Below are 12,766 nucleotides of genomic sequence, written 5' to 3'. Positions count from 1 at the left end.
TACAGAATTTTTGCAGGTGGAGGCCTGGCATTGGTCTGCATGGAGATCAGTGGCAAGGGCCACCTGAAAATTACACTTTTGGGGGAGGTAATTTAAGACAGGACTGCTGTGTCCTGGAGAGAATCATGGAATCACAGAGTCATTGGAAGGGACCTTAAAACCCATCTCATTCCACCCCCTGCCATGGGTAGGGACACCTCCCACTGTCCCACACTGCTCCATGCCCCTGGCCTTGAACTCTTCCGGGGTGGGGCAAAAGTAGGAATGGATTAAACTGGTGGTGCTGTTGAATGGTTTTTGGTGCTATTCATTCAGTCCAGCTTCTTTGGGAAACTTTCACTGTTCATGCTCATATTTGCATTCCTGTGCTGGGAAAATGAGGACAGGGAGATCTGGTAACTCCAGTCCAAATCCTTCTTGTCTACAGCTGAGATGGCTTATGCTACAACAGTACCTGCTGGTTTTAATGAAAATAAATTATGTTAGTATCTTGCTAATGCCTGGTCTAAGCTGACCCAGCTCTGTTTAACAGGATGTGCTGATTAATGGGACTGGAACATCTTGAACACTCGGGATGGCAGAGACCTGCAGGGATTGGAAATGACATTTAAGTGATTTTCTCTCGAATTTGACGTGTAACATGGAACGCGTTCCAGGTCTCTAAGAATGCAAGATGGGCAGAGAGGAACTTGGAGAGTGGTGATGCTGAGACACTTGGGCTGCAGAGAAACAGCCAATTAAAGGGGGTTTTTAATGAAGCACAGCAAGGAAGGGACTGTGTTCAAGCAGGCATTTTCCTGCACATCAGGGAAGTAACTTTAGAAAGCCCATCCTGAGCAACTGCGTCGATGCTGAAAGTCTCAGACCTGGTTTTGCTTCTTGGAAAGGAACACTCAGATGTGAGTGTGCTAAGAGCTCTTCCAGGGACAGCCAGCAGTGCCTGAAATGCCGTGGCACTGTGGCCAGAGGGTCCTTGTGCAAGGCAGGAGCAGTCCCCATGGCAGCTCCAGCTGCCATCCCCCGCCCCAGCAGTGCTGCAGGGCACCACTCCTTGGGAGCTGCTGCCAGAGCAGTTTGGGGTGAGCAGAGTCAGCTGGATCCGTGGGGAAGGGCTGGAGCTGGCTGCTGCCAGCAGGGTGACCTCACCCCAGCGCTGGGTGATGCCTGGCTGGGCAGGAGGAGCTCCCCTGGGTACCCAGGAGGGCTGGGCTGCTGGTTTTGGGGTGTTCCACGGTGCAAAGAAGGGAAGTCACCTGTGGCAGTGGGATACTCTGCATGGAGGGCACAGCTGGGTTCAGTCTGGGTCAGGGGTGTTGGCTGGCAGCTCGTGCCCCTGGCACAGCACAATCCCTGAGACAGCCTGCCTGTAAAACAGGGATGCTCAGGAATCCCAGAATGGTTGGGGTGGAAAGGAACCTCAAAGCCCGTCCCATTCCACCCCTGCCATGGGCAGGGACACCTTCCACTATCCCAGGTTTCTCCAAGGCTGGTGCAACCTGGCCTTGGACACTTCCAAGGATGGGAAATACTGGATGTCACTTGGTATAGTGCCAAAAACCCCCTGACCCCCCCCAGAACTGAACTTGAGCAAGTTCCTTTGGTCTAAGGGTGGCTGGTTAGGTCAGCATGGGTCTCAGGGGGATTTCTCCAAACCAGGGCATCTACTGCTTCTGTATTTCCATATTTTGGGGGCTGGGGCCAGGGGTTGCTGACTCTGTGGGTGATTTCCCCTCTGTTCTCTCTCCCTCCCTCTACTACACAGCCTCAAAATAATTGGGAATGGTGGATTTTTTTTCCCCCTGGGGCAGTATGGAGCTGCTTCTTAGTAATCTGCTGGAGGCTTGGGTAGAGTGGGAGTGGAATTGATTGTGTGGGTTTTTTTCCTTCCTGCTCCAAGACCACTTCTTGGCACTGAGGAATTTTTCTTTAGACTTCTTTGGGGAACAGATGCGTGAAGTACAGTTACCACTCATACATATGGCTTTTAAAATATGGAAGCTGTTGGACTGAAGTGGCTTCATATGGTGCTGTTGGAGAATGAGAATTAACACGGAATTTTGGGTTTCTGAGACGTGAATGTGTCGTTGGGAAGTTGTTTAATTGTTTTTTTTAAAAAATAATGTTAAGTATTAATTTGCATCTTTATGGTTATTAATCAGTGTAACATTTACAACTCTGAAAATTACTCTCTCTGCAGCCCTTAATGCCTAAAATAGCATTGTAGTTTAATCTCAGGGATAAATAGGTTATATAATGTACAATTTAAATGGCTGTTAATCTTCATTTGCTAACGCAGACATCTTTTTCTTTAATTGCAGGTTCCCATTTTAAAAGCTATTGGAAGACACTCTGCCACCCTCTTGGATTACTTCCCATACGACTCAGCATGTCACTGTGCCCTGGATTTTACAAGGTGGCCATGATTTAATCCCCACTTCCCACTCCTATGTATTGGTGAAGCACTGGAGCTCTTTTGAGCTGCTGTTACTCCCGTGGGAACTGATCTGTCTCCAATCCCTTCTCCCAAGGACTAGACATTGCCAGCAATGAGCTCCCAAAGCCATCCAGGTAAGGGTAAGGCCGCTTGGAGTCCCAGCAGTGACCCCAAAACACAGTTTGGTGCATGAACACACCTTTTAATTATGCTGAAATGGTCATCCAGCCCCCCTCCCTCCCTTTCCTGCTTCATCTGATACCTGGTGTGAAGGTGGAAAGTGCTGTTGGTGTTACCAAGAGTTACAAGGAAGTTTTACTGTTTCAGACTTCTGACTGTTGTAAAATTTGGGTTTCTAATGGTTGCATCAGTGAAAATAGGTATTTTCTGAGTCATTAACCAGATATTTAATTTGTTAAATCCGTGCTGATGAGCCCTAATGACATGGAGTGTACTTCCAAGGAATGGGCATGGTTCTGCTGCTGCCTTTATTGATATTTAAGAAACCTGTTGGACTTTTTAACAGGAAGGAATAGTTTTGCTGGAACAAAAGTCAATTGATCCACCTCAGTGCTGTCTGGGGGATTATCCCTAATGTGTCTTGTAAATTGAGGCATGATTCATCACTACCAAATTGTGCATTTCTGTCTGTCAGGAGGATCTGTAGCTGCTCAGTTACCTCCTTTCCAGCTTAAAGGTGCCTCACACATTTGTTTTTAGGGAGTCTGGGGCAACTTTTGTGTTAATTAGAGCTTTGTAAGAGGAATTTTAATTGTGCTTGGGCTGTTTCAGTTTATGGTACAGAACTGGCTGCTGGGAAGCAAATAATCCAACAACAACAAGGCACGTGGAAGGACTTATTTCACTCTGCCTCTGAGAGATTACTCTGTGACTTCAGTTTAATCAGGCTGAGGTTAACAATTAAGGCTGAAGTGCTAAAAGCCAGAGAACAGCCCCAAAGATTTAAGGGGGAAGAAATCCTGCAATAAATAGGGGTGCTGGAGTCTACAGGCAGCAGGGGGAGATGTGACCTTCTCCTCACAACTGGAATGAGTTTATGAGTGTCTAAAATCATCAGAATGATCAAAAAGACAAAAACAAACCTGGCCTCTGCTTCCATAATATAGCAGTGTTAGATGATGAAGTTTGTTGGTACTATGAGGAGTTGAGAAATGTGTGTTTGTATGAATGCAGGTGTTTACTGGAGACACAAATGCAGAGTGATGTTTTTCAGGAGCTCTGTTCTTCAGATAACAGATAATTGTTGTTTCAGTGTTTCCATGACTCAGGAGTGAGGCTGGGGAGCTGTGGCCACCTGCTTTTCTCTCCTTGTGGTGGTGGGACACCTTAAACACCCACCTGCAGTCCAAACCCAGCCGTGGGTGTTTCTTGGCTTCTCAAGGAGCTGCTCTCCTGAGGTTTGGGAAGTGGTGATGTCCTTCCTGGTTGGGCTACTGGCAGTGGAAGCCTGATGCTGGTTTGCCTTGCTTCCTTTCATAATTCATCACTGAACACTTGTCTCTCCTGCCTCTTTCTGCTGCCTTGGCTCAGCATTCCTGTAGATCCAAAAATCAGCTTGAGCTTTGTTTTTCTAAGGACCCTTTCTAGAATGGTGCTGAGAAGGGTGGTCTGATCAAAAGCCAGGGTGTGGCAGCTGGGCAGGATGCTGCTGGATACCCACCTTGTGCCCTTCCTGGGTGCTGGGTTCTTACTCTGGTTGTACTTCCAAGGGTTGGGTTGGAATTCTGCAGTGTTTTGTGGTGGCTTTTCACCCCTCATGTTCTTGCTGCTCGTTTCTCTTTCAAGAGTCAGTTGTATAATAAGGAGCAGAAATATTTCTCAAGCCTTGCCAAAGATGACATCTGGACTTCTCATGTCAGTTATCATAGCCATGTTGATTATACAGCTACAGGTAATTATTCCTAATGATGGGCATTGTTTAAGAGAAGGCTCTGGCTTAACTCAAGAGCCCATTAAGCCTTGCTTCAGTGGGTTCAAGCTTTCTTCTCTAATCTTCTCCAAGGCCAGCACTAATGGGATGTTTTAGGAGCTGTGCCATGAAATTGTTGTGGCATAGATGAATGCAAGTGGTTTGGGTTGGGTTTTTTTCTCTGTGCTTTTTCTGATTTTTCATTTCATTCTGCAAAGCTTTTGTGAGAAGTGTTGGGCACCGAGAGCTTCTCGCCGAACAAGGTGGAAAAACACAGAGAAGATTTAAGCTGGCTAAGAAAAGTGTGACTCCTTCCCCCACCACTGCCTCTTCTTTTGTTGTGTTTTGGGCTAAGATTCTGTAGGGAATAAGAAATAGCTTTTGGAGAAGAAGAATACCCAGGTGGGAGAAAACTTCCTGGGAGGCATCACGTGGCCTTTGGCTTTTGGCAGAGGAGTCGCCGCCTCTTCCAGCGCTGGAACAAAGCTGGAAAAAAAGACGCTGGAATTGTGCTGCGAAGGCTCAAGTTGCTGCAAAGTATAATTAAGACAATTAGGCTAATTAAGATAACATTTAGGATTATGACAAAGCTTGGGGGGGGGCGAGGGAAAGCATGTTTAGTTTCACTCCTTAACCTGTTCACGTTGGCCACAATTTAGGCTTGCCTTACATAACCTGTGGTGCTCACCTTACCCAGGCTGACTGGGTTGGGAGTAGGTGTGGGGTGTTTTTATAGGGTTTTTTAAATATTTTAGGGTTTTTCCCCCTTCTCTTATTTACCTTAAATGATTCCTTGCAGTTGTCTTCTACCTCCCCCCTTAATTTTCAGTGGCTTGAGTTTCACTATCGTTCTCTTCTTTAATCAGTAAAGATTGTTCTGCTGATACTAGTTATACATAAAGATTAGTTTTAAAAAACCAAAACACTTAAAGTTAATCACTCAACTGATTTGTATTTGTTTAAAGTTCACTTTCCTTTGTAAAAGCTGAAAATCTCCATGTTCAATGAAGCATTTTGTTTATGAAATGTTATCCTGCAGGAATTAACCAGTCTGAATGCAAATGCTCCATCCTTTCTTCAGAGCCACTCTTGCAGAGATGCAAATTTCAGCTACATTTTGCTGTGCTGAATGTTTGATAATTAGGAATATTGAAGTTTTGAGAATGAGCTGCCTGGCTGATAGGATACAATCTGCAGCAGGGATCATTAGGGCTGAGAGGAGCTCCTGGAGGAAGCAGAGAGCTCCGGGATCACACGGCACCGGGAGAACGAGTTGGGGAGTCACGTACTGTGATTTGCTGGGCAGATAAGGACTTCTGTACGGGGCTTTATCTGCAGCCAGCCACTCTGCTGCCCTCCTCCACAGCTCAGTGAGGCATGGAAAGCCATTTCATGCAGCACACACACACACACATGAGCTCTCCCCACGAGCATCTCCCAACGTTTTGCACCGCACGATAAATATTTGATGCGTTCTCTTTTTAAAGATTAAGAAGTTTCTGTGGAGATGCATTTCAAGGCGGCTTTAAATGACACTGACCTACTTTCTGGCAGCAATGAGGCTGTCTGGGGAAGTTATCTGGGGGCAAGAGCATCATTTCAAATAAACATAGGGACTGGGGGGGTGAGCTCCAGCCCTCCTCTAGCAGGGCTGGGCCGTGGTGGGTGCTTGGTGACTGTGGAAGAACGCCTGGACAATGGTGTATGATGGAGGCATGGTTTGGGTGGGATGGGGCTGTGAAGCCCACTCCATCCATGGGCAGGGACACCTTCCACTATCCCAGGCTGCTCCAAGCCCCCTCCAACCTGGCCTTGGACACTTCCAGAGAGCCTTGCTTCCCCTTACCAGGTGCTCTGGTTTTACTGGATTATTCTCGAGTGGGAATTCAGAGGCTGTTCCCCTGAGCAGCCTGGTCCCCCAGTTTTTGGGGGGGACTTTGGGGTTGGCTGTGGGGTAAACTCAGCAACAAGCTCTGGTTAGAACAGCTGGAATCTCCAGCAGATGGAACTGGCCATGTCTCCATTCACTTTTCTTTCTCCAGCCCATGACAGAACACCTTTTCCACCTTCATTCCTGTTCTTACCCATGTGGGAGCTGAGCCTGTCCTGGATTTCCTCTAGGAACGGTGTCATTTTGAGGTCCTTGAAAGTTTTAAGTCTGCTCCCACTAAACCTGTGAAGTTTTCACTTTCTGGAGCTTCAAATAGTTGGGACTTTCTGTGCAAGGGTTTGATTGTACCCTCAAAAGAGAAGAATAGTTTTGTGTTTCAACTTGGGGTTCAAGCTGAAGTTCCTGCTAGGTCAGTGTCCCTGCCAAGTACATTCCTCTCATTTCTGCTTTTTCTTTAAATGCAGTTCTTGCACTTAGGAATTCTTTAAAAGCCTGTTTCTAAAGTAAGTTTTTTAGCCTGTGATGTTTCCTGCAGTGCAAAGATAAGAAGCAGGTACTTGTGATGAGAAGCTGAGAACTCTGGATTATTTTGAATGAAGTACAGGGTAGGGGAAGGATATAAAAAAGGTTGTACTTTTAAAGTCGGGTGATTCTGCAATAATGTTTGAGATAGTCCTTGGGATCTTGTGTCCCATTTGGAAAGGAGACAGACCTTTTTCTACAAGGTTACTGCATTTTTGTTACTCACTTCTGGTCAAGCCCAGTTTGCCCTGTGTCTCATACTTCCCCAAATTCAATCTGCTACCGGAAGAGTGGGTAAACAATTGCAGCAAGGTTTCTTCTTTCACTGTAGTGTTTAGTGGATCTTTTTCATCCTCTGACATCTGCAGAAACTGCCTTTACAGTCAGAGGATAGCTGGGAGCTAGTGAACGTGGAGTAGCAGGTGCGTGACTGGAGAATGAACAATTGTGGAATTGGTAATTCTCCCATCTTTCAGTAAAGGTTTGCCAGTCCCTTCCTCCTCATAGCTTGCCATGTACCAGAAATTCCCCCCCACACTTTTCTTTCTTTATTTTATTATTTCTATTTAGGCCATTAAGCAGGAAAAACCTTGACACCTGCACTGTTTGAGCTGCCAGGTGGAGTGGTCAAACCACTGAGAAATGGGGCACACAATTTATTCTTCTGCTAAGAAAACAAAAATTAATGCATCAGCAGGTCTTTTAAAGGTTTTGTTTCCATAACCAAAATCAAAGTAGTGTTGTTTCATCAGTTACTGGGAAAATCTAAAGATGCTTTACCTGCAGTGCCCTGCCTTGCTTTGAGGTGCTCAGCAGCTCTTGGGGTTCCCCCTGGGGATTGCTGTCACCCTTTGGCTTGATGGACTCATTTGCTCAGGTGTGGAAGCAGGTTTTTAGCCTTTCAGAAGGATGAGGCTGATATTAAACTTCATACCTATTGAAAAGTGAATTCCATATGGGAATAATCCCAGGGGGGCTTTTCTGAGACCCTCCTGTCTCAGCTGGAAGCCACCCCTGGTGGCAGCAGTGCCTGTGGGAGTTCCCAGGAGCTCCTGAGTGTATTTGGGGTTCAGTGGGGCATTGCTGGTCCTGCTTTGAACCCTGGCAGCACAGGCTTTGCCAGGGAATCCACAGGCCAGACTTAATCTTCTCCGTGTTTGTAGCTGCCCTGCTCCACTTTGATGTTGCAAGAAATGTTTTGGAAGCTTGAGTTGCCAAGCGTGAGGAGGTTCTGCCAGGATGGCTGGGCAGGGTCAGCCTGGGGAGACAGGAGCCTGACCACAGCTACCTGTGGATACCTGGGGAAGGGGGGAAGCACAGGCAGGGTTGTGACAACAGCCATTAAATACACCCTCTCAGCCTCTGCTCATGTGTGATGTGGATTTTTGGAGGGGGCCGATGGAGTAAATTTTACTTTTATTTGTTGTTTCTTGGGGTTTCTTTTCTGTCATTTTGGTTTTACCAAGGGCTGAACAATCCCAGCACTGAAAAACAACTTCTTTTGCTGACTTAGCTGTGAACAGAGCAGAAGCAGAGTGCCTCTCCTCCAGGAGAGCTGCTTGCAGTAGAGGGGACTGCTGGAAACCCCCTGTGCTCTGTGCGAGGGCTGGGATCCGCAGCGCGTTGGAGAAATCGCAGCCGAATTCAAAGAAATCACCTGTTGCTTTTTTTTAAAAAAAAATCAATCCTGACCCTTTTGCTATTCTGGAAGCCCTTGTGCTGCCAAACCACATAAATAGCTTTATGGGGCAAATGGTGATGGGAGCTGTGAGCTGCCAGCCTTGGCCTCAGGTGCCTGTTTTGTCCTCCTCTGTGATCCCACCAGGATCAAACCATGGAGCGCAGGGCGAGGGGCCGTGGGCTCTGCGTGCTCCCCGTGGGCTGTGCTGTGGATGCTGAGTTTCTCCGGCAGCTGCTGCTGTCCCTGAACTCCCGTGTGGTGACTCTGTGTCCCGTGTGGTGACTCTTTGTGTCACCTGGGATCAATGGCCCCGGATCAATGCTGGGGCTCGGCAAACGGGAGCGGCCGGAGATGGGAAACGCGGCCCCGGCTGGGTGATCTGCTCAGAGATCTGAGAGCAGCTGGATTTTTTGTCTGCTGCTGGAAAGGTGGTTTCGGCAGTTCTCATCAATTGACAATTCTTCAGGCAGGAAACCTTTAAAGCCTGGTGGTGATGTTAAAATAATCCCTTGAGAATTGTATTTTGCTCTTCTGTTTCGGCATTCAAAACTTGCACTTTCTACTCAAGCAAGGCTTAACCCTCTCTGTTAACTGTGACCTTTATTTTATGCTGCCTATAAAGAGAAACAGTTTTAAATGTTTTTTTTAACTCCTGATCTAGAAAATGCTTGAGCTGCTCCTGTGGGAAGACATAAAAGCCTGAACTAGACCAACCCTCTCTTTAATGGTCATAAAATCATCCAAAACAGTAAAAAAGATCATACACCAAACTCCACAAGTCCATCCAAGTACTGAATCCTTGACGTCTGTCGCTTCAGGAAAAATCTCTGCAACTTCCCAGAACTTGCTTTATTCTAACTAAGGTGCCAGTGGTCTCACAGAACCTCTGCCAGGGGAAAGCATGTGATCCTCACAGCTTACCAAACCCAGGAGAAGGGCTCTGGCATCTCTTCCCTGCCAGCAGCAAGAATCTGATTGGCATTAGATGGCTTTTTCCCTTCCTTTTTTTCCTTTCCAGCAGGTGCAAGGCCTGTTCTGCAGGCTCGTAACTCTTGACAGGTTTATCATGATGTCTTCTTGGCAGGTAGGGCTGATGCTATTCCTTCAGCCTGCATTAAAGATTCTTTTCTTTTTCATTTTTTCCCTTCAAAGTGGAGCTCTGTGCAGTAACTCTTTCAAGGAGGTGATGGGACTGTTGCCCCTGGTTTCCTTCTTTTTATCTGAACTGCAGCAGGTAGAGCCAACCTGAAGGGTCACTACACCTTCACCACCACCTCCACCTCCCCCAAATAAACTTGAGACAGGTTGATCTGAACAAACACAGCACCAAGTTGTGTTGACAGATGTTTGGGAAAGGTGTGATTCATTCCTCTCATGTATTTTCTTTTTCACAAGGAAAGTTACGCAGGCAGGTTCTGCTCAGGCACCGCCTGATTCCTGAATCCTTCTGAAGAGGCTGCTCTGTGGAAGTTGCCCTTTGAATTTTTTTTTCTTCCTTTCCTCTCTTTTCAGCGGTGTTTGTCATGGGAGACCTCAGCCTGTTGTTTTTAGCAGCTCACCAAAGCGCTTAAGAAGAATTCCTCCTCCTCCACTGATTAATTTCTGGCATGGAGCACAAAATAGCTCTTGCGTCAATAAATCGTCACAGCCCTCGCTTGTCTCTGTCAGCGTAAATACTCTTGGACTCCAGCGTGCCCCCAGGCAGGCCAGAGGTCCCAGTTCTGCAGCTGCAGGGTGGTCGAGTCCAAGGGTGCAAGGCTGGGCTGGCAGAGCTGCTGCACTTTGTGCTGCCAGCCCCTTCACCCTCCACCCCTCCTTAACTTCTGGAATTCTGCTCCAGTTATAAAGATATGTATTGTTCTGCAGCTTAGAACTTAATGGGTTTGGGTGCATCTGTTTGATTTACTGGGAAAGCAGGAGTGTGTTTGTGGCTGTGAGCAAGGTTCTGCTCAGTGACTCCCAGCCCTCGTTTCACTGCTTCACCTCGCATCACTTGGGAGGCTCCTTCTCAAGCTGCTTGCTCAGACTCTGTTTTTTAAAATTTTTTTTATTTTACTTTTTTAATTTTATCTTTTTTTGACTGGTATTTGTGGTGTTTGCTTTTGTTGGAGAAACGGTGGACAGCAGTTGCACAAAAGAACGTGATGTTTTGGGAGTGATTGCCCAAATCATTGGGCAACAGGGACTTGATCTTTAGATGTTCCAGCCACCAGATGAAAGAGACTTTCTGCAAAGCCATTTGCTGGAACAGCTGTTGTGCAAACAGCGTTCTGAATGCTGCTGGAAATGGGGAGGGGGGTGAGAAACCTGGAAAGTGGGTCATCCTCCTGCACTAGGGAAGCTTCAGGGAGCTGCTGGAGAGGCTGGGACCATCCATTGGCAGCTAGAGAGTGGGATGGAAACTGCTGGCTGTCTGCAGAGGTTCCTCCTTGCAGAGTGCCTTGGTGGGACTGCTCTCTGGCCTTTCCTGGAGCACGTTCCTCCTCCCACTGCCCCCACAGCTGCCCTGCCTCTAAATGGAGCAGTTGAGCAGACTTGAGAATAAGAATGATCTAGAAGCATTTCTAAAATTTAGATTTTTTTAAAATATTATTTGTTATTCTCTAATCTACATCAAAATACAAACACAAACTGCTGGTGGAGGGGTGGGGGAAAATTCCTCAATATCCCAGCTGTGGATGAAAACTCTTGGCAGGTATTTTTGCCAGTTTTGAGAAATCAGCTGTAGCTGCTCTAAACCAAACTGTTCCATTATAAACTTCTGCAGGTATTCCTTCTGTCCTTTGAAAAACAACCCATTCTGTGCATGCCAATGGATCAACACTGGAAGGGGGGCCTTGATGGGTTTGGAAGAAATTCCAGAGGCAGAACACCTATTTTGGGGAGAACACTGTCTGCTCAAAGGTGACTTGCATTGCCAGGAAGGAGAGCATGGCTGGCTCTCAGCCTCATGTAGGGATTTGATAAACTCTGTATTTTCCAGGATTTCTCATCTTGTTCCCTTGGCCTTCCTCCTCCTCTCTGGAGCTGCACACTAATATTCACGGAGAGATTTATGTGTTTTGGCCAAAATGCAGAATGTGTGCAAAAATGTCCCCGCTACCCTTTTCCCCCATAAGAGCTCGAGGTTTGAGAGTGAAAACGCAGGTTTAAAAGCATTTTTCTGATCAGTTTGTTTATTCCTTGGTCTGTGATGTGCAGGGTGGTGTTGGGGGAGCCCCAAGGGGTTGAGGTTGGAGGAAAAGGCAGCGGGGGTTGTGTCACTGGGGCTCTCTGGCAGCTCCCTGCCCGTGCCTGTGTCGGGGTGCAGGCTGCATGGGCTTTTCCTGCTTTTCTCTTTCTTCTTGTTGATGCCAGGGTGGTGTTTAGGCTCTGCAGTGGGCACAGAGCAGCTCCCCTGATGTGGCTGCTGTGTGTCTGTCCAGGCTCCTTCTGTCTGAACTGTTCAGGGTTTATTCCTTAGGGCTGGGCTGGGCTTTTCCACAGCCTGGTGTTGGGTCAGGGTGCTGGAGCCTGCTGATCATACACACACACACACACACACACACACACACACACACTCACTCTCATTTTCCCATCTCAGGTGTCTGTGGTGCCTCTGAACAGAGCATCACGTGGCATGCTGTGGGCAGTGAGTGATGCTGGGGTAAACACAGAGCTGCAGTTTGCTGAGTGAAGCTGTGGCAGCTCAGGGTGTGCTTGGCTTTTTCCCCTCCCCTGGACCTGGGTGCTGGAGAGCTGGAGATCCCCTGTGCCCGCTGATCAGGCTGGGACATGGGGTGGTTGTTGGTTCTGGGAGCTCTCTGAGATGCCCATCCCACATTGAGGAGTCTCTGAATTCCTTTGTGCCTGAGGTCAATTTTTTTTTCTTGTAAAGCACTGGAACAGGCTGCTCGGTGCAGTGGTGGAGTTGCCATCCCTGGAAGTGTTCAAAAAAACACGTGGACTCTAAAATGAATATTTCCTTCCTATTTCAGCTTGTGTTTCATGGTTGGGGCTGCTTTCTTCAGGAGAGGCAGGCAGGCTGCTTTCTTCAGGAGAGTCCCTTCAGGAGCCACCAGTCCCCAGAGCTGGGTTCTGTAGTTGCAGCAGCCCAGCTCTGCTGTGGGATGAACCCTCCCTCCTGGGGAAGGTGAGCTGGCATAAAGGGGTCTGCTTGTGGTGTCTTGTTTGGCTTTTCAGGCTCCTGAAGCCAGAGAGCTCTGCAGAAGGAGCTTGTTTTTATTCAGAAATAATGATACAGTAGTTGGTTTAGGCACATAAACATTTGTGGCTTGAGCAGGCAGAGGTATGATACACACTTGTGTT

The 12,766-nt window shown here is 47.4% G+C and overlaps 1 protein-coding gene across 2 annotated transcripts in view; it reads left to right on the top strand.

Moving 5' to 3' along the window:
• HDAC4 (histone deacetylase 4) overlaps positions 1-12,766 on the top strand; it is a 182,966-nt gene that overhangs the window by 23,220 nt on the left and 146,980 nt on the right. For both annotated transcript variants that reach the window (XM_066554063.1, XM_066554064.1), the window contains exon 2: positions 2,319-2,568. In XM_066554063.1, coding sequence (XP_066410160.1) covers positions 2,547-2,568 — 22 coding nt within the window. In that variant the 5' untranslated portion in view covers positions 2,319-2,546. The remainder of the gene's footprint in view (positions 1-2,318; positions 2,569-12,766) is intronic.

This window comes from Molothrus aeneus, chromosome 7 (assembly GCF_037042795.1).
Source record: "Molothrus aeneus isolate 106 chromosome 7, BPBGC_Maene_1.0, whole genome shotgun sequence".
Taxonomy (NCBI): Eukaryota; Metazoa; Chordata; class Aves; order Passeriformes; family Icteridae; genus Molothrus; species Molothrus aeneus.
This window is presented reverse-complemented; position numbering and strand designations above follow the sequence as displayed.